General features: G+C 38.0%; 1 protein-coding gene across 1 annotated transcript in view; it reads right to left on the bottom strand.

The window, feature by feature from the left end:
- Window positions 1-19,370: 19,370 nt before the first annotated feature.
- CLYBL (citramalyl-CoA lyase) overlaps window positions 19,371-22,371 on the bottom strand; it is a 389,452-nt gene continuing 386,451 nt past the window's right edge. The window contains exons 7-8 of the mRNA XM_044669344.1: window positions 20,469-20,588; window positions 19,371-19,490 (exon numbers count right to left, since the gene is read on the bottom strand). Coding sequence (XP_044525279.1) covers window positions 20,493-20,588 — 96 coding nt within the window. The 3' untranslated portion in view covers window positions 19,371-19,490; window positions 20,469-20,492. The remainder of the gene's footprint in view (window positions 19,491-20,468; window positions 20,589-22,371) is intronic.

A 22,371-nucleotide genomic window follows, 5' to 3' on the forward strand; every position in this document is an offset into this window, starting at 1 on the left:
GAAAATGAAACAATTGATTCCAGGGCTATAGAGGCAGCAGCTAAAAATAGGACAGGGAGAATTTCTACCTTGTGAAGAAAGGTGTAGGTAGGAAGGTTTGGATTCTTTTTTCACTAATATTTTAAACTAAATAGCATACTTCATTTTGGTTTATGAGTGCAGAGACTTAGTATAGTGTTGTGGAATAAATACTGGACTTGAAATCAAAAGAACTGTGTTCAAATTTAGGCTCTATTATTTACAGGTTGTATAAATATGGGTAAGCAACTTTACTTTGATGAGTTTCAGTTTTCTCATATGTAAAAATGAGATAAGACATAATTCTTGAGTCACAGACTTCTTGACACAAAGGATTGAGGTATAATTTTTGTGGGGCAACTCATACAAAACTAGCCCCTACCCAAGTGAAGCCTGGAAGGTTCAGTATCTGGGTCATTTGTTCCCATTGAAACAGTAGCTCTTCATATAAGCTTACAGGTTCACAAGGCATCAAACTTAGTACAGATTTTATTGCTATAGTAAAGAACACAGAAAAGATTTGCAATCCTGGATAGAGTTAAGAGATCTTTGTCACCTTTTCAGTGGCCATCCTCAAAGATACTTCTTCCTTCCTAGGGAGCTTGAGTGTCTACCTGGGTGGGGCCTCTGACAATGTATGAGAAAGCAGGGCTCATTCTTCAATTGTAGGGCGTCAAGCTTTGTTGCTCTTTAGCTGACTTTTCCTACGGTCACTAAAATCTATTGCAGTTCTTCCTTTAATAGCTCTTCTTAAGGTGACTGTGGGATCCTGCTTCATTTTTTTTATATCATCCCCTCTTAGAGTGCTCTACAAATCCTCTGCTACTGTGATGTGTTATGTTCATTTCTTGCTACTGTTCACTTCTTTTACCAAAGATATTCTACTGTTCCACTGCTTCTGCCCCTCTATTTCTGGCATCTTGGGTACAACTAACTGGCTATAGTTGCTGCCTTCTGCTCCTGATCAGAGGGCAGCAACTACAGCCAGTTGGACCCAATGTTGTATTATCTTCCTTCTTGCTGTTGCACTCCTCAGTTTGGCTTCTCTGCTGCAATTCCTCACTGATTTGCTTCTCCACCCCCAGAATTATGGTGCTAGCTTTTGAGAGTTATAGCTTTTTCGTATTTAGGGTCAGAATGACCCTGGATCATTGAAAATTTTCTGCTCTTTACATTCAGGTTCCAGGCCTGAATGATGAATCTTCCTGAGTTCAAATCTGGACTCAGGCATTTACTAACTATATGACCCTGGGCAAGTCACTGTTTGCCTCAACTATAAAATGAGAAAGAAATGGTAGACCACTCCAGTATCTTTGCCAACAAAACCCCAAATGAGATCACAAAGAGTCAGACATGACAACTTAATGAAAACAGAAATCACCAAGCAAAAACCTATTGTAGCGATACGGAACAACTAGGCTGTATAATCTCCTATTTGGGAGCCTCTGGCTACTCCCTCTTCTCAGGTTGATTATACCTGTTTGGGGTTATTAGGTATTCAATCTTTTTTTATTTTTTAATTTTTTAGAATATTCTTCCATGGTTCCATGATTCATGTTCTTTCCCTCCTCCCCAAACCCCACCCCTCTCCCCATAAGCTGACATGCAATTCCACTGGGTTTTACATGTATCATTGATCAAGATCTAGTTCCATATTATTGATAGTTGCACTGGGGTGATCGTTTAGAGTTTACATCCCAAATCATATCCCCATCAACCCATGTGTTCAAGCAGTTGTCTTTCTTCTGGGTTTCTACATCCATGGTTCTTTCTCTGGATGTGGATAGCATTCTTTCTCATAAGTCCCTAAGAATTGTTCCGGATCATTGCATTTCTGCTAGTAGAGAAGTCCATTATGTTCAATTGTACCACATTGTATCAGTCTCTGTGTATAATGATCTCCTGGTTCTACTCCTTTCACTCTGCATCAATTCCTGGAGTTCATTCCAGTTCACATGGAATTCCTCCAGTTTATTATTCCTTTGAGCACAATAGTATTCCATCACCAACAGATACCACAATTTGTTCAGCCATTCCCCAATTAAAGGACATCCCATTGCTTTCCAATATTTTTGCTACCTCAAATAGGGCAACTATAAATATTTTTGCACAAATCTTTTTCCTTATGATCTCTTTGGGATATAAACCTAGCAGTGGTATGACTGGATCAAAGGTCAGTGATTAGTGGTTATGAAAGTGACTAATCAACAGAAGAATTCATTCACGAAACAAACCTGTTAATATAAAGCAAGCCTGGGTTATAGTCTGAATACCAAGCTGTAGGAAAGTCAAGGAAATAAAAAAACAATAAGCAGCATTGAGCACAAAATTAGAGTCAATAAATTAATGGATTAGACCTAGAGACTATGCTTCAAATTCAGAGATCTTAGGATGAGAACCAAAGGATCAGAAAAATAATATTCCGAAGATGTTGCTTTGTCATAGGAACTCTTTGAGTTGAAAGGTTGTGGGTTTGGGGGATTTGAAAATGTGATTTCAAGTTTAGGGACCTTAGAGTGAGAAGGCCCTTCTGTTTACAACTGTATATTTTATCATTTTAGAGGGTTAATCTTTTAGGTTAAATGACCTGTCCAGAATCAACCAGCCAAAATATGGCATCATAGATGGGACTTAAATCCTGATATTTCCCATTCTAACACTGGTTTAGTTCGTATTTAGATGCTATAAATCTGACATTTAATAAATATTTATTGATTAATTGATTGGCTCTTTATCCACTATCAGGTGGAGATAATGATTTTATCTGTTTAAGGGTTTAGATGAAATGAGATAATATTTGTAAACTATACTAGTACAGTTCCTGGCACACAATAGACAATAAATGCTTGATCCCCTTCTCTCTCCCCTACTTCAATAAGACATTTTTTTCAAATCTGTCCTCAGACACTTCCCAGCTGTGTGACCCTGGGCAAGTCACTTGACCCCCATTGCCCACCCTTACCACTCTTCCACCTAGGAGCCAATACACAGAACTTAAGGGTTTTAAACAAAAAAACAAAACAAAACAAATCAATGAGACATTTTTGTTTTGTTTGTTTGTTTGTTTTTTTAGGTAAGTGATAACTACCAATATCACCATTTAGTTAAAGGTGATTCAGTTGAGAGTTTGAACATAATCCTTGAAAATATTTATATGTAGCAAATTTAACCACAAGGACTTTTAGGTTGAAAAGAAGTGGAGACAGAGAAAATTGCCTATGGATGTCTATCAAGATGGTTACCATCTACCATACAAAATATGTATGATATAAGAAGAAAAACAGCAATTTTAATACTTAGAAATTCATAAGGGACAAAAATTCAAGAATAGATTCTATATCCAGAGTTGAAAAGGGCCTCAGAGCCATCTTCTACAAACTTCTTCATTTTACAGGTGAGGAAATTGAGGCTCAGGGAAAAATTAAAGACTTGACCAATATCACAGAGATGATAAATGACAGTATTAGGATTTGAATCAAGGTCCTTTGGTTCCAAATATAGAGTTTTTTCTACTCTACCGTCTGACATTCTCCAAGGGCAAGGGCCAGGCTTACTTCTTTCCCTCTCAGGTGTATTGTAATCTCTATTATGCGAACCCTAATGGATATGTGGAAAATATGGAGGATCACAACTAGTGGGACCAGCCAGCTAATTTAAGGGTAAGACCCTTCAAGGTCTCAAAATTTCTTAGGAAGATATAATATTGCAAAGTCCATTTTAGAAAGCAGTCCATCTTAGGTTAAAAGGTGTAGTTAGTTGATCATTCTGACATACATATATAGTTCCAACTAAAATCCCAGCTGTTTCTAGAAGCCTTTCCCAACCCTTCCTAATCCTAGTGCCATCCTTCTGTTATTATTTCCTATTTATTTGGTATGTAGCTTGGTTGTATATATTTGCTTATATGTTGTCTTCCCCATTGGATTATAAACTCCTTGAAGGCAGAGACTATCTTTTGCATCTTTTGGTATCCCTAATTCTTAGCACAGTATCTGGCATATAATAGGTGCCTAATAAATGTTTATTGATTAGTTTATCATAGGACTAAAAATCTAGAGTTGGAAGGTGCTGTGGCAACTATCCAGTCCAACTTCTTCACCTTAGAAGTCAATAAACTGAAGCCCAGGGACTCCTCTGACATATCACACATATAAGTAAGCATTAAGAATGAGATTTGAATCTGATCCAGAGTAAAAGTGAAGTTTTGTAAAAGTAAAGAAATAGAATACTTAATGTTTTTTTAACTGCACTAACCCATTCCTATTACCTATATTTAAAAGCTTGTGTTTTTCAATTAGATTAAAAAACATAATTAGACAAAATGAATAATCAAGTAACACTATAATGAAAAAGTCAATTCTGAAATTCTAAATGTATTCAAGTTATTTAAATATATATATAAATATGCATCTTTTCAACTTCTAAGAGTAGGTAGAAAATACTAGAATTCAATTAAATCCATCAGTTTAAATTCCCCATAAAAAGAAGTTGGAGCACTGCCCAATGGGAAATGTGAGACTTAAGAGAAAAGTTTTATAACATGTCCGAGGGGTCAGCAAATCAGAATGCTATGGAGATTACATAAAAATTCTTAAAGGGACTTTCTCTGTTTCATGGAAAGAAAAGAAAGAAAGAAAGGTAAAATTTTAAAATGAAGGTACTGGCCCCCGAAACATCACTGACTTTATTAATGTTGCAGTGGAGCCCCTGTAAAAGAAGCTATCTTTTCTAAAGACTGATCTAATGCCCGTGTACTTTGAGGAGTAAGGAAAAAAGACCATTTGGTGCCTTTTGAACTACTTACCTTTTAAAAGTGTATGTTTCCAGCTAAGTGCATGTATAATTAGTGACAATCTCACTTGGTATCCATTTTGTAAAGTATTTTATCTTGAATACTTTTAGGAATGTAGTTTCCTTCTTGAAATCTCAGATTTAAATGTTTATGATAAATGCATATTTCATCCACTCTCTAAAATGATCAAATAATTAAACCTTTAAAATAATTTCCCCCCTCTTTTTTGGATTGATGAAGAGCTTTCTGAATAATAGCAATTTTAAAAGACATGACTAAAAATAAATTAGCAAGGAAAAGTTAATAGCCTTAAAGTCTATATTATTACTACTACATTTATTAAACACCCATTATATGATAGGAATTGTGCTAAACATTGAATTTATTAAATATATGTCCACAAATACCCTATATTCCCTGAAATAAATTTAATCACAAAATTATCTATTATTAGGGTACCAATTAAAATGTTAAAAATTCACCATCCATATCTCATCTTTTATTTTCTTATGGGGAAAAATGCTACTGGATAGAACCAGAATATTAATTATCTTTGTATAATGCAGCATAACTAAATGTGTACTAATTAGGAAAAGCAAAAGTTATTTTTGTAATATTTTGCTTACTGAATAATTAGTAGCATAATTGACATTCTGATGCACAAGTATTATAATAGATGTGTGAAGCATCCTGTCTCTTCATCTTATAAAGGGCTTAATAAATTCCTAGTGACATATCAACAGTAAATTAGATGCTATGAAGTGGTCTTAGGCTGGTTATAATATAATAATAATAATAACTCATTTATATATCATTTTAAGACTTAGAGATCCTTTCCCTTACCATAACCCTGTGAGCTTAAGCAGTGTAGGTATTATCCCCATTTTACATATGAGGAAACTGAAACACGAAGAGACTAGTGTGATTTGCCCAGGGTCATATAGCTAGTATGTGTTAGACCTGAGACTCCTGATCTTCTGATTACAGGGTCAGTGGATTTTACACTAACACTATCTCATAGACTTGCAAAATATGGACAAACAAATGGGAAAGTGATTTAGGGTTGATAGTGAAAAGTGTTGCCTAGTTTTCATATCAGTTGTCTCTGTTCCTTGTATTTGTTATCACCTATTGTCTCTTCATCCTACTTCATCTTCTACCCATTGGGAGAAAAAATGTTTCTATAACAAATATGCATAGTTAAGCAAAACAAATTCCTGAATTGGTAATATCTAAAAAATATGTCTCATCTGAACCCCTAAGTATTGTGTCACCTCTCTGTTAAGAGGTGGGTTGGTATGCTTTAAAAAAATTAGCTCTCTTGAATTATGTTTAGTTATTGCATTGATGAAAATTCTTAAGTTTTTCTAAGTTGTTTTTAAAAAAAGTTTATATTTTCAATTACAAATTATCACCTCTCTTCATTCTCTTCCCTATACATTGTACATTGTACAAATGAAGACTTGCAAAACATACTTCCACATTAGCCAAATTTTTGCAAGAGCAAAAAAAGGAAAAATGTATTTCAACCTGCTTCAGAGTACACTAGTTCTCTCTCTCTGTCTCTCTCTCTGTCTCTCTCTGTCTCTGTCTCTGTCTCTGTCTCTGTCTCTCTCTCTCTCTCTTTCTCTCTCTCTCTCTCTCTCTCTCTCTCTCTCCATATATATGTATATATGTATGTATGTGTACATATGTATATGAAATTTTTCACGAGTCTTGGAATTGTAATGGATTATTGTATTGATCAGAGTAGCTAAGTCTTTCACAGTTAATTATACTTAAAATATTGCTCTTAATGTGCATAATATTCTCCTAGTTCTGCTAACTTCAATTTGTATCAGTTCATTTACATCTTCCCAGGTTCTTCTGAAGCCTTCCCCATTATCATTTTTTACAGAACAATAGTATTGTATCACAATCATAAACCATAATTTGTTCAGCTATTACCCAATTAATGAGCAATCACTTTAGTTTCCAATTGCTACCATAAAAAAGAATTGTCATGGGGCAGCTGGGTAGCTCAGTGGATTGAGAGCCAGGCCTAGAGACGGGAGGTCCTAGGTGCAAATCCGGCCTCAGACACTTCCCAGCTATGTGACCCTGGGCAAGTCACTTGACCCCCATTGTCTACCCTTACCACTCTTCCACCTATAAGTCAATACACAGAAGTTAAGGGTTTAAAATAATAATAATAAAAAAGAATTGTCACTAATATTTTGTACATGAGTTATTTTCCTTCCCCCCCCCCCATCTCTTTGGATCAAAGAGTATGCATAGTTTTATATCCTCTGAGGTATAGTTTCAAATTATTCTCTGGCATGGTTGGGTCAATTCATAGCACCAACAACAGTTTATCAATTTTTTCACATCTCCTCCAGCCTGTCATTTTCCTTTTCTGTCATCTTAGTCAATCTGAAGGATGTGAAGTGGTTTAAAACAATTTGCATTTCTTTAATTATTAATAATTTAGATTATTTTTTTTGTATAACTTAGTAGCTTTGATTTCTTCTGAAAATTGTTCGTTCTTATATTTTGATCATATATCAATTGGGGAATGGCTCCTATTTTTATAAATTTGACTCTTTCCCCTATATATTTGAAAATTGAGATCCTTATCAGAAAAACTTATTGTAAAATCCCCTTCCTCTCCCATATCCTGCTTTTCTTCTAATTTTAGTTGCAAAAAAACCAACACAATACAAACAACCTTTAATGTAATGAGAAATATTCATTTTATCTCCCACAGTCTTGTTCAATCATGAATTTTTCTCTTATCCATAATCTGACATAATTTTTTCCATGTTCCCCTAATTTGCTTATGATCTCATCTTTTATGTCTAAATCATGTACCCATTTTGAGCTGGTTTATGCTTAATTTTTACCAGACTATTTTCAAAGTTTCTGTTTTTACAAAGTTGTTACTGCACAAATTGTTCTCCTGGTTTTGCTCATTTTGCATCAGTTCATATAATTTTTCCCATGTTTCTCCAAAACTCTCCCTTTAATCATTTCTTATGATACAGTAGTATGCCATTACACTCAATACATTATTTGTTCAACCATTTCCTAATTAATGGCTACCCATTTAGTTTGTCACCACAAAAAAAAAAGAGTAGCAATAAATACTTTTGCATATGTGAATCTTTTCCTATTTTATTTGATTTCTTCTGGACCAATTTATAGCTTTATAGCATTCTATTAAAGTACCTCTTTTCCTGTGTAGACCTTCCAACATTTGTTATTCCTTTTTTTTTTTAACATTGCCAGTCTGGTGAGAGTAAGAGAACCTCAGAGGTACTGTAGTTTTCATTTCTCTAATTACAAGTGATTTTGGAATATTTTTTCATATGGCTATAGCTTTCTTTCCTTGAGAACTGCTTGTTCATATCCTTTGATCACTTATTTGAAGAATGCCTCTTATTCTTGTAAATTTGAGTAAGTTCCTCACATCTTAGAAATTTTTATCAGAGAAACTTGTGACAAAGATTTTTCTTCCTAGTTAAATATCTCCCTCCTAATCTTGGCTGCTGTGGGCTTGTTTATGCAGTATCTTTTACATTTTTGATAATCAAATTGTCCATATTATATTCTGTCAACTTTTCTATCTCTTGTTTGGTAAACTCTTCCTTTATTCATAGTTGTGAAAAGAATCTCTTTCTTCTTCTGATTCATCTGTGATGTGACCTTTTATATATAAGTCTTGTATTCCTTTGGCCCCCACCATAGTATATGGTGTGAAGTAGTAGTCTAAATCTAATTTCTTCCAGATTGCCGTTCAGTTTTCCCCAGTATTTTTTTGTCAGATAGCTAGTCAATACCACAGTAGCTAGTCTTTGTGTTTATGAAGCAGCAGGACAATAGTTTCATTTGCCTCTGTATGCTGTGTACTTAATTTGTTTCAGCTACTACCAATTGATTCAAGTAATACCAAATCATTTAGAAGATTACTGTTTTATAGTATTGTTTGAGATCTGATGATGCTAGGTCCCTTTTTCCCTTTTTTTCATTATCTCCTTTGAGATTCTTGACCTTTTGTTCCTTCAGCATCCCTCCCTTCTCCAGTCTACATTCCAAATACCTTCCAGATGACTATTCAATTAGCATAGGTTTGTCTATGTCATTCCTCAGCTGGAAAAGCTCCAGTGACTTCCTTTTACTTCTAGCATCAAATACAAATCCTTCTGCATGGCATTTAAACCCTTTACAACATAGTTTCAGCTTGCCTTTCAAGGCTTACTAAATGCAACAATCCAGCAAGACTGGCCTTCTTGATGTTTCTCATACACAATAATTCTTAACTCTATGCTTTTGCATAGGTTATCCCACAATAGCAAGAGGAAGAGGAAGGAGAAAGGAGGATTTTCCCCTTCCCCCTTCTGAATCTTGTAATTCTAAGGTCAGCTTATGTATCACTTCCTACGTGAGACCTTTCCTGATTTCCCAGCTGTTAGTGCTTCTTTTGCCCCTCCAAATGATCTTTTTTTTTTTTGACTTTGACTATATGTTGCATATATTTATATGTAAAAATGTCATTTCCCCTGTTAGAATGTAGCTCCTTGGTGGCAATGATTGTTTTGTTTTTGTCTTTGTATCCTAGCACCCAGAGCCTGGCTCACAGTATGCATTTAATGAATGCTTGTTCACTGATTCATTGATTTATAATTCTGTATCTTCGAAAGGCAGAATGGTTAAGTATATAGAAAGATGGTCTTGGAATCAGGAAGATCAGAGTTCAAGTTCTGTCTCTGATTGCTATGTGACTGAGCAAGTCTCTTAAAATTTAGTGCCACAGGCAACTCTGTAAGATCGTGAACTGGTGAGCAGGTGCCTTTTCACTGGTTGAGGGATTTTCATTACTGGAAAATAATATGCTTATTTTCTAGTATTCCATCTTGTTTTCCAACAAGAAAACTTATTGGAAGTTTCCTAAACCAATGAAATAAAAGATCTACTATAAAAATGTGTATTAATATGTACAAATATGAATGATATATGCATTTGGATTCAAACACATAGACTCATAAATATGAGAAAGGGTTATAGATTGAGTTCAGGATAGGTCAAGGGTTTGCCAAGCAATTAAACGTTTTAAAAAATAATTTTATTTCTCCCTATTACATGTAGAAAGTTTTTTTGACATTCATTTTTTAAAGTTTTGAGTTTTCAAATTCTCCTCTCTTTTGACCCCCTCCCTCCCTCCTCTTCCCCTTCCCTGAGATGTTAGGCAATTTGATATGTATTTTACATGTACAATCATGTAAAACATGTTAATTTAAAAATATATAATTCTGTGGGTGAGTACATCATATATATACTATCCAAGTGTTTTATTGCAGCACATATTTTTATTTTAAACCCTTAACTTCTGTGTATTGACTTATAGGTAGAAGAGTGGTAAGGGTAGGCAATGGGGGTCAAGTGACTTGCCCAGGGTCACACAGCTGGGAAGTGTCTGAGGCCGGATTTGAACCTAGGACTTCCTGTCTCTAGGTCTGGCTCTCAATCCACTGAGCTACCCAGCTGCCCCCTAGCACATATTTTTTAATTAGGGGATTCCTCAAAAATGTGAGAAACTCCAGTGGTTCAAGAAAATTAAGGCAAGGAGATCCTGGAATCAAAAAAATATTAAAAATGCTCACTATGTATAAGGATATCTGGTCCCAATTTAATTCATTCCTTATTAAGAATTTCCAAACGCCTATTGGTGGGATTTATTTTTTTAAATCATTAAAATAGATCTCTGATTTCATAGTTTTAAGGATACTGAGGATAGGAATTGTGTCTTATATTTGTGTCTCCCCTAGTGTCTACCCAGAATATTGGACACAGTAGGCATTAATTAATAAATGGCTGTCAAAGAAGATAAGAAAATTGGAGTAATTTTTACAGATGTTCAATTTATAGCCAATTGCTGGAATGTATGTCATGGTGTCATTCAAATGATACCTGTATCTGAAATGGATTGAAGGTGAATTTTGGCAACTTTTGTTTACAGGATAGAAGAGGGAGGTGAGGAGAATTTTCTTTTTGTTGCCTTGTGAGATTCATAGAACATTAGTTCTGGAAGTGATCTTCACAAGATCATCAAGGCAAGGATAACTCCATTTACAGCTGAGGAAAATGAAGGCTGAGGAGGTTTTGCAATTTTCTCAAAGGTATATAGCAAGTCAGGAGAAGTCCTGGGTCTCACACCCAGATCTTCTGATTCTAAGCCCAGGGCTTGTTTCACACCTCCATGCAGTCCAGAAAGAGGACTAGATCAGGGCATCTCTGGTAGTTCCACATGAATACCAATCCTGCCACTGGCATAGAGGCTATTTGGTATGTTCCTTGGCAGGAGGTTTGTTATGTCAACTTTGAAGAAGTGTTGTAAAGCTTCTTTGGAGGGAGCTAAATAGGCTTCTGGTAGTTGGGGATAATTCAAGAGAGGAGGAAGCTTTTCTTTTTTCTGTGCCAGAGAGGGTGGCATGTTTCTCCCAAACATGTGAAGGAGAGCATCCAGCCAAATCATTAACTTTGTTTTACTTTCTTCCATTAAGCTTGGAGGAGTTAATTTTACACTAATACAAGTCTCCAAATTTTATTAAGTGTAAACTTATTAAGTAGTTCCTGCCTAAAACACTTTTTCTAAACCCTATGTTCGCTTTCTATTGGTCTTATTTATATGACTGAGTTTATGACATTGAATTCAACTGAATGAAAAAAAAATCTCATTTGACATTGTGTAGCTGAGAGGTGTCAAACATTCCACCAACCTCCACGTGCAGCCCACAGCATTGCATTGGGCTTGAGCCAGATTAAAATATAATTGGGAAATATTTAACAAAATAAATAAAAATACAATAAAACATGGATATTACATTTTGAAATTAAGTCAATATGTGACCAGAGGAGATCTTTGTGCATTTAATTAGTGGCCTCTGTTTCTTTTTGAGCTTGACACCACTGTTGTAGACCAAACTATAAGTATTGAATTTAAATTTAATAATGTCATCAATCAGTTAATATTCCCAGTCAACAAGCATTTAGAATGCACAAGATACTGTGCTAAGTGCTGGAGACGGATACAAAGAAAGGCAAAAAATTTGTCCCAGAAAATGGTTTCACTCTGTGCTAACATACATATAGTGAATGGTATGTTGGGATGTTTGTATACTGAGCGTCATGGTAAAGATATGTGTGTTAGCCACAGAAGGAATGTAAAAAAAGACCCACTAATATATAATAGTATTTCAGTTGAGCCAAGTTAGTTGTCCAAAGTGGGACTGGAGGGCAAGACTTTCTACCTATTCTCAGGGCTCCAAGGGGCCTACAAAATTAATTGGTGACATGAGTGGATCACTAAACTGATACTCATCCAGTCTTCCCTGTGGATAGACTGATTTCTTGAGCAAGGTCTCATATTGGAGGTAGGAGTGAGGGTTTAGCAGCCTCCATCCCTATTAGTCGAGTATTTATTAAAAGCAATTTGAATTGGCCACCATATTCTGCTCTGAACTCTGGGAATGTGATTCCAATTCTATACGCACAGCTAAGAGGAAAGTGTGGTCCAGAATTGAATGTTTTTTCATCAAATCTGAGAATGCTTGCAAATATAATTTGGAGACTTGAATGATTCTAACACTCAACAGACCTCCAAACAAACTGATTTAGTTTCCTAAAGTCAGGCCCTTAAATTTCCTTTTGCTAACTTCAAGAAAGAAGCATATGTAGGAAGTGGCTGAAGAACTTTCATAGCCTTCAGAATATTACAAAAAATGAAAATGGTATATAATTTTTGCAAATGCATTTAAATCTTAACTTGTACTTCTGATGAAGTATATTAGGACCCCGTTTGCCCTTGTTTTCCTATTTTCCTATTTCGACATAGTGGTTTGTATTTTACTTGGGATTCAAGTAAAATTTTTGCTTTAGCATTTAAAGTGTTTTTTTTCCTCCTTTATCTTCCTCAGTTTTTTTTTTTGCCTTAATCTCACACCTGCCCAATTTAATTATAAGAGAATAAACTAGAACAATACAATTCTTTCTGCAGTGTGTGTGTGTGTGTGTGTGTGTGTGTGTGTGTGTGTGTGTGTGTTGGTAGAAATAGCTGTGAAATCCTTGTTGGAAAAATCCTTTTTAAATTATGCTTTTCTATCTCTTCTCATTTTAAACAAGGAAAGGATTCATATTTGTAAATAGGTGTGGCAAAAACCATTGCCTCAAATTCACCCAAGATACAGATGTCTGGGTCCAACAAATATGAATTTGAAAGGAAACCCTAGAAAAATGATCGTGGAAATGAGGCAAGAGAGTGTGGCCCAAATGATTCTAGAAATATGGAGTCAGACGACTCCTTCTGTGGAAGTGAAATGAAAATGTTAGGGAAAGGTGCTAGCCAGCCTGCGGACTCAGCTGATCGAGCAGGTTTAGGGTTAAGGTGATGCAGACTGAGAAAACTGCTTAGGCTGTATCTGAAATAAAGATGGGCAATCTGAGCATCCTTGGTGTGAGTGGTGAGGGGGATGTCAACTGTAGTCAAGTAAAAGCAGATCGCCGTGATATTTTCCAATAGGGGCATCCAGGGTCCTCTGCGCAGGTGTCTGGGCGCTCCATGTGTGCGGGGTGCGTTGAGGGGTGATTGGGGAGCCTGGGAGATCGGAGAGAGACGTTATTGTTATACTGTAACGAGTCTGATTAACATGCTCCTGACACTTTCTTTTAGTTTCCTGGGCTCCTAGCAACAGCGCACAAAGGCGCAGGATTGTCCCGGGCTCCACGGGGACACGGGACAGCCTTTGATCTGCCACCATTACAGTCAGACAGCGCGACAGACACACAGACATAGGGCAGCCAACCAGGGAACGGGAGCGGTCGCAGTAGCCTCGATATCTCTCTATTTCGGGTCTTCTTATCTCCTGAACCCAATTCCTGGTGGAGAGAAGCAAGTGTTTCTCCTCCCTCTCCCCCTCAAAAGATATCCATCCCCTTCCCCAAGCTGAAGGAAAAAAGTAATACACTCCCAAACCAATGTCTGTTGGGAGCCTGGCGACCCATAAACTCCAAGGAGGGTGTTAAGAGCGTCACAATATGACCTGGTGGGTCGCCAGGCCCGTGATATTTGGGGTCCCAGGAGGGAGGGAATGCTTGTTGCTTGCAATGGTGTAAAGGGCCAAGTCGACCCTCAAGAGGAACAGCTGTGGAAACTCCTGGGTTTGAGCCCAAGCGTCCCCGAGGGGTCCGGGCCAGGGTCACACAAAGAAGGGCCTTAAGCCTCTTCTTCCTGTCCACAGGGGGAATTCTCCCAAGCAGTCCAACCTACCTTTTCCTTTACCCCACATTCCGTCTGGGGAGCTGTTAAATAAAGCCAGAAGGAGAATTCTATCCTACACTCTGAGCACACCGGGGAGAACCGATTGGGACCCGGCGTGGGTAACGCCGAGAGGCGCTCTTGTCTACATCTGACGGGCACACATACACGTTGAACCCAGACCCAGTGTGACGGATTTGCTTTTCTTTCCTTCCTCGGGTCTTTCCTTAAAAAATGCGCCCAGGAGCCTGTCAATCTCCAAGGGGTGGCATGGACCTCGTGGGGCCCAGGGAACCGGGCTGGCGGAGGCGTGACAACTATTCCCTGGACTGGGGCAGGGAAGACCCAGGGGCCTCCAAGGTTCTTCCTCTAAGAAGACGGAGGGATTTCGTTGCTTTGACGAGAAGAGGCTGCTAGCGTTGGGTATAAGAGGGCATAGAGGGGTACGTAGGATTTTAAAGACTTTCGTCACGTCAACTGTCAGGATTTCCGGACCCACTCGCGAACTTCCTTAGACTGGGTCGGGGACCCGCGCGGCCCGGGCCTGAGCGGGCAACCTTTTAAGCAGTGCTCTGCAAACTGGTCTTCCCTTCACAGCGCCTCCGCGGAGGGACAACTGGGCCCCTTGGCGAGTCTACTCGGAAAGATCAGCGCAACCAGCAGAGATCCCACGAGCCCAACGCAGGCCTTGGGGTGCACCCGCCAGTCGCGGGGAGCACACAGCCACGTAGAGTGCACTCGACTAGACACGTCGGGGACTCAAGGTACGCTGCACTGGGCAAAGTTTTGCGCTCTCCTCTACTTTTTTGGGGAAAGAAATCGACAAACTCGTATATCATATAGTACCTGGGGGAAAGTCCAAGCAAATCTCCCAAAGATATCGCGAAATGTTCCAGCAGACGACAGAATTGCTTATTCGATAATGGGTGGGTTTTTTTTGTTTTTAAATTAAAAACAGACAAGTCAGGTTTGGATGATTCCGGTTCCTTCTCACTAATCGATCCACTTTAATTTCATCACCGATCATTGTAGATGATTCGGTAGAAAATGCGTTGCCAGATATTGAGTAGAATTAAAAGAACAACAAGGAACAAAAAGACCCACAGAAACACATAAGGGACCTAACCACATCGCCCCAGCATTCAGGTGCTAACCTACTTATTTGAAAGTAATTTATTTTCCATTTTTCCCCCTTCTCCCCTCTAACATCCCCCCCACCCCCCAGTTGAGTGCTGAAAGAAAGAATAAGGGCTTTAACATTTAAATGTTGTGGTCTGGTAATTACTTTTTTTTTTTTTTTCACTTTTCCCCTAAGTTGCAATGTGAAAACCTCGCAGGGGGGTCTTTGCTGTGGAAGGACTATAGTCCCCAATCCAGAGCACAAGATCTGCAATTACAAACCCATTAGGTGCCCCTTGCTAGCATTAATATGCACAAAATCCTGCTGTTAATCTTATAATCTGTTTTGTTTCATCAATTGCCTTCCTAGCACTAGGGGGAAAAGGAATAAAAAAATGGAAAACATTTCAAGCATCCTAAGGTAAACTGAGCCTATAAAAGCAGATTTCCCTTACTATGAAAAGAACATGAAACTAATTTTCCCCTCTTATGGAAACGTTTTTTTTTTTTAAACCTAGCATCCAAAACATCAAAAGTCAGTTTCCTCAAAAAAATTTTAAAAATTCAACAATAATACCATACATATATATTTTAAAGACTATCAATCTGTTCTCTTTATCAAGCAAGATATGTCATGAAACAATGTCACTGTAAAGTGCTAGTTAGAACCAGAAATGAGGACACTTAAGTACCCCAGAGGAATAGCATCTGAATACTTTTTATTTAGAGGGAACACCTTTGTATCCGCCCCCCCCCCCCAGAACTTGCCAGAAATTCTCAAGGAGTGGATAGTCAACAGTCTTTGGTCCTTAGATTTAACATTTGGGAATGTGAAGTGCATTTGACTTGAGTGCTTTCAATTTCCTGGGAACTTTATAACTTCTGAGTGGAGTGGACATGCTAGAGTACCCTTCCTCACACCATTTCAATAATACATGATTGTATTGATATAATCCTCCATACAATAAAATGAGGTTGTCACAGATTGTCATTAAGACCTCAGTAAAACAATGAAGACATTATTGGGAACCCCCCCTCAGGCGAGGTATTAGGGGAATAAAACAATCTACACCACACGGGTCCTATTGAGATTAATGAAAAAATTATGCAAAAAAAATCTCATTTTCATTTTCCTGTGACAGGGCATTGAATATATACAGTTCGCCTTGCACTGCACCTGATGATTTATTAAACTAATCTATGGTGATCACCACCAATGTCCTCAACTCAATCTTGTCCCAGCTCATTTTCTAAGTAATTGTTTCTCATTAGTTCTGATAATGTTTTAATAGTGTTACCCATAATTTAGTCACCCAAGAATTAATAACAGGGGGGCGATATGCAAAGGAGGGTTATGATGAGCTACACAAAATATAAACAGGTATAGTCTTTAATTAATCAGATTAGCCTCAAGGTCCTCCTCTTAGAATACATTACTTAGCTCTGAGGAGTTGGGTGAAGACTTTATTTTTCACATAGAAGGAATTAATTTCTGTCAGGCACATTAGAGATGCAGTTTTTTTCTGTCTTTTTTTTTTTCCCCTTCTGGTTGCATCCTCCTACCTTGGATGGCAACAAAATGTGGAAAGATGGTAGGGATGGTAGGTCTTTTGTCTTCCCTTGACCCCTGATCCTGGAGATTGATGCACCAATATGGGAAGCACACAACATGGTTTTGTTTGTTTCCTGAAAGGGGTTAAGTTCTCTTCCTGGAACACTAGAAAATTCTTTGTCTTAGGTATTTTTATACAGGTTTTGGACATTTTGGTAAATTTCCTGTTCACAATTCCAAAAGGCTCTGATGGGACTCATCCTCATGCCCTGGTACAGAAAATGACCACAGAATTATGCGAGATGTATATTCTGACTCTTTCTGAGATTCCAAAACCAAAGCATTTTTAGAGCTGGAAGGGACTTTCAAGAACATTTGCCATCATCTTACAAATGAGGGAACTGGGACCCAAAGAGGTATGGAGGACTTGCCCAAAGTCATAGAGGTATTCATTAGTAGAGGAAAGATTCAAACCTAGGTCCCCTGACTCCGGATTGAATGATCTTTCCACTACATCAGTCTGACATCTTGTTGATTTAATTTTAAGATAAAAGGGGGTGATTATCCTAGCTTGTTATCCTGTATTCTCAGTTGCTGGTATACTTGACCTGGACAATTCTCATGGTTTTTCTAGAAAGTTTTGCTGAAACTTTTGCCTATTCTGAGGTCCATATATTTATGGCCCTCACAATGAAACTGAGATTGGCAGTGATCAGTTGAAAGTTCAAGTCAAGATGCCTTTGCACCTGAGCAAGAGTTCAGGCTCATGGATAGTTGGGTGATGCCAATCTATAGAGTATCCCACTTCTTCAGGTCATCACTGCCTAGAGAAGAGATTGTGAGCTAGCTGTGAAGGGTAAAATCAGGTAGTGGTGGAGCTATGCTAGGCAGGCCACTGGCTTTTTTCTGGAAATACTTTTGTGTGACCAGACCTATTCTAACACCACAGGGAACATCTTTTGTAGGATAGTCAAGCAGGAAATGACCTTAAATATAATTTAGTTTAATTCCTGGCAGCCAAGTGGGGCAGTGGTTAGAGAACTTGTAACCTCAGACACTTACTGGCTGTGTGAATCCTGGCAAATGAATTAATCTGTCTTCCTTAGTTTCCTCATCTTAAAATGGGGTTAACAATAACAGCTCTCTCACTCAGGGTTGTTTTGAAGATCAAATGAGATATTTGTAAAGTGCTTCACAAACCTTAAAGCACTATATAAATGCCAGCTGCTATGATTATTATTAATTGAAGGGAATGTGGCCCATGGAAATGATGAGACTTGGCTAAGGTCATAGAGTTAATAATCAGCAAAGCAAGAAATCAAATCCAGTTCAATCTCACACAGGGCTACCTCCAAAGTTTTGCTAAGAGCCAGAGCCTTATTTTTCTTTTTGGTCCTTTTTAGCCCTTTCCACAGTAGATGGCATAAAATCTGAAATACTCTCTTGAGACTTCATAAAATGACATGCTTAGAGCTGGAAGAGAGAATCTCAGAAGATACCATGTCCAGCTCCTTCATTTTACAAGATGAAGAATTGGATCTGAAAGTTTAAATCACTTGCCTAAAGTCACACAATTAATATATCTGAGGCAGCTCTTCCTCACTCCAAATTGGTAGATTTTTCTATCCACTATACCGCATTGTTGCATGGATGAATCTTTGAATTTGTAGGAAATAATAAGTATTTGGGTCAGTTTCCTATTTCCTCTCCACTTCCTGTTCCCTCCAATTCAAACATTTCTCTGCTCCTTCTTGGGAGAAATCCTTTGGTCTTTTCCAGAAGAAACTTCAGTAGGTCTTTGCTTCCTATTCTTCTACCTATTTGAGCCCTACAAATGGGAATTCCTGATCCACCTGAGTTAGGGAAATCATATCATCAATTTAGGAGGATTCTTTGTCATACTTTTTATTTTAGGAGGAATAGGGGTGGCACTGACCTCATTCAGGGTTGGCTAGTGGGTGAAATGAGGCAGCCTGGTCCTACTTCTTGGAAGGGTCAGGACCAGAGCTTCTAGTGAGCCGGATCATTTCCATGCTTCAAGTTTTCTCTTTCTTCCCCAGCTTCAGGAACAGGAGCTGGTTGCAAGGGGCTAAGCTCTTCTAGTGGAGCTCTACTGTCTGCTGCTGCTCTGTCCTTTCTGATTATACCTTTCTCCTCTTTCTGCCTTGAGGTATGTGCGGTGGATGTGTAAGTGTGTGGTTTCAATCCACGATCCTTTTCTTTCTGCTCCTTTTTGCAACTTTTCTTCATATCCTCAGTTCCCATCAGCAACCTTTTTGAGGTGAAAATGATTAAAATAGCCATTCAACAGGAAGAGCTGGGGAAGAAAGATCAGCTCCCGGTTGGGAGATGTCATAGGGGCCATATAGGACATATGCAAAAGGGACATGGGGGAGGAAAGGGGAGGGGGTCTGGGGAAAAATGAAACTAAAAAACAACTGTTTTCTATTTACAAATTTAAATAAACAGAACAGCCTTCCCCGTGGTGTTTGTCTAAGTGTAGCAGCATTGCTGCTGTGTAGGTCATGAAAAGGTTGGTGCAGAGTTTAAAACTTCCCATTCTGTTAATTTCTTAAAGAACAGTCGTTCAGAGTCTGGACACAAAAGCTCATGATTTAATGAGGAACAGAAACAAAATCTCTGATTGTTGGTGTTTCAAACTTCATTGGCGTCCTCTGGCAACCACAAGTTGATCCTCGGCGGCTTCAATACCCTTTAGCCTTCAATATAAGAGTACATGCTGAATAGAGAACAATGGCTGGTTGTTATGTTTATTTACCCTTACTACAAGCTGGGTTAACCTCTTCAAAACAGCTTTACTAAGCCCGTTAACCACACCGCCCATATGACCTGTAGCAGTATCTCTAATGTGATGCAAATCTGACTGGAGACCATATGCACCAGTTCAGATGTATTGTGTCTTCTCAGAGTACAAGTTTATTGCAGAGAGAGTCTTGTCCCCACCATACATTTGGGGGGGGGACCCGAGAATAGCCTGAATGGCAAACAGTTAAACAAGGAAATAAAGGGGAGGGGGGAGGCGATATCAGAAAGTCTGGTATTTTCTTGAATTTATTTTTAAATGATCTCTAACTAGGGACCCAAAACATTCATGCAGGATAAGGTCTCTTTCATGTATGCATATATTTATTACAAATTTTTTTTTATCCCAGAACCCAACTAGGAAGATTTATTTTTTTAAACTCTTTTCATAAGCAAACAAGAATACATGATCTTCTCCTTCCCAGCACCCCGATTATTATCCTCAATATTTTTGAAGCAGTAACCTCACGTCTTATAAAAGAGTACATTTGGGGCTCAGAAATAGCTCATGATTTCATTCCAACAAGTGAAAAGCAGCTACTAACAGAGTGAGAGTGATTGGAAAGTATCTTGATGGAATAAACGTTCAGTATCCTCCCTTTTTCATGGGTTTGGCAGATCAGTGAAATTGTAAGCCCGTGTTTACATCATACTAGGGGGAAAAAACAACCACTGGGAAACCCCAAGTTTGGGGCCAAAAGGGGAAGAGCACTCATCTTCCCAATAAGGTGTAGTTGGGATAACTGCTCCAATATATTAACCAAAATAAAAACTAACACGAGCGCTAAGTGAAATTATATTCCAATCTGGCATACTAACAAGTCCCCAGTGTGACAGTCCCTCTTTAAGAAACCCACTGTATATGTTCCGCCCACCTGGGGAGAGTTTCTTTTAGCAGGTCATTTTTTCTTGATGGCTGTGGCAAGCGTAACAATGTTCTGTGCCTGCTTCAGTAATGGCATGTCTATCATACTCCCATGGAAAGTAAAGGCTCCCTGGAAAACAGAGAATACAAACTTCCTGAAAGAATGCTTGGAAATTATAGGCTTCCTTTCTGCACACACTTGTGAAACAAGAACATTAGATCCCACCTGAATCATACTGACTTTTCTTACATAGACTTTTGAGAAGGCCAAAGTAAATAACAAAGGCAAGATTGATTCCCCTCCTCCCAAAGGGATTGGGAAAGGGGGGGGGGAGGAAGGAGGAGGGAAGTTCAGTTTTAAAGGAGATGAAAAACACCCAATCACAATGTGTGGGAAGACATGCACACAATTTAACTATTGGTATTAAGACAAAATCAAAAGTCGATTGATTCTCAGAGTCAATTGCCAGGTAGAGAAATACAGGGCTTTATTATAACACTATCCTGTTTCTTTTTTTCCCTCTATATATAATATTTAGAAAAATCTTTGTTTAAAAACTGGAAAGCCATTATAGCCTTAGGAAATTGATTGTCTTTTAAAAGTTATGAAAAAAATACTGTTAGTATTGGTGTACATTGAAGTGATTAGTAAGGATTCCGAGGTGGAAAGGAGTTCAGAACTTGGAGTCAGATATCTGAGTTCAGAATTTTCCTTTTTCTGCTTATACTAGCTGTGAATCCATGGACATAATGAGCTCTTTTAAGCTTCAGTTTCCTCTTCTTTAAAATGGAGAAAGTAATATATAGGTTGTTGAGAACTGCATGAGATAATAATGTATGTAAAAGCACTTCATAAGCTTTTATAGGCTAGGTAAATGTCCTTTATTGTGATTATTATAAGAACTCAGAGAAAGCTTGAAATTTGAAATTGATAGGAAGGATTCAGGTTATTGGCACATCACTTAGGACAACTGGATGGCTCCTGACAGCGTACCTAAAGAAATTTAGATATTGTCAAGAATTTGTTAGAGGAAACTCTTAACTATTTTTGTATTGTACCAGAGAAAGGTTAGATTACTAGAATTTGAAACAAATGTTTTGGGGTAGAGATATGCTCGATAGCTTATTTTATGAGCCAATATATTATTATATAAGAAAAGAAGTTTCTTATCTCATTCTTTCCAGTTATCTCACTTTCAGGTTTCATACTGAAATTGGGCAGTAGGAATAGTCTTGATGGATTGGGAATGTGGTTTTTATAAGCACATATATACCTTAAAGTCATTTCCATATGCTCTATCAGGGATTGTTGCATTGATTAGTTTTAGGGATACTTTCTTCAGGATTCCTCTTCCTACTTCCCTTTTCCCCTCTCTCTACCTGCATGCTTCCCAGTGGGGTTTGTGAAGTCATTTGGTTAGTACAAAATCCTTGAGACTTGCTCCTGAAATTATAATAAAATTAGGTCTTGTTTTGAATAAAGGCAATTTTAACCAGCCTTGAACCTGTGATTACCCAGATAGGTGATGAGGGAGATGAGGGAGAACAACTCACATTGACACTTTTTCTGAAACTTATCTTATAAAGTTACCAAGTGAACTGATAGTTTAAGAAACTGGCCAAAGACCACACAGCCAAAATGTGGCAAAGGCTGGACTTGAAATTTTATCTTCCTAGCCTCAACATCAGTTCTCTTCCTACTATTGAGAGGCAGTTATGTTGCCTCTAAGTAGAGAAATGTTAAACATTAAAAAAAAAAAGCAAACCCCCAACAATCTATAAATAACAGCTCCTATTTACATAGTGCTTAATTTTGTATAAAGCACTTTTCCTTCCTTCCTTCCTTCCTTCCTTCCTTCCTTCCTTCCTTCCTTCCTTCCTTCCTTCCTTCCTTCCTTCCTTCCTTCCTTCTT

Source organism: Gracilinanus agilis, chromosome 3, assembly GCF_016433145.1.
Source record: "Gracilinanus agilis isolate LMUSP501 chromosome 3, AgileGrace, whole genome shotgun sequence".
NCBI lineage: Eukaryota > Metazoa > Chordata > Mammalia > Didelphimorphia > Didelphidae > Gracilinanus > Gracilinanus agilis.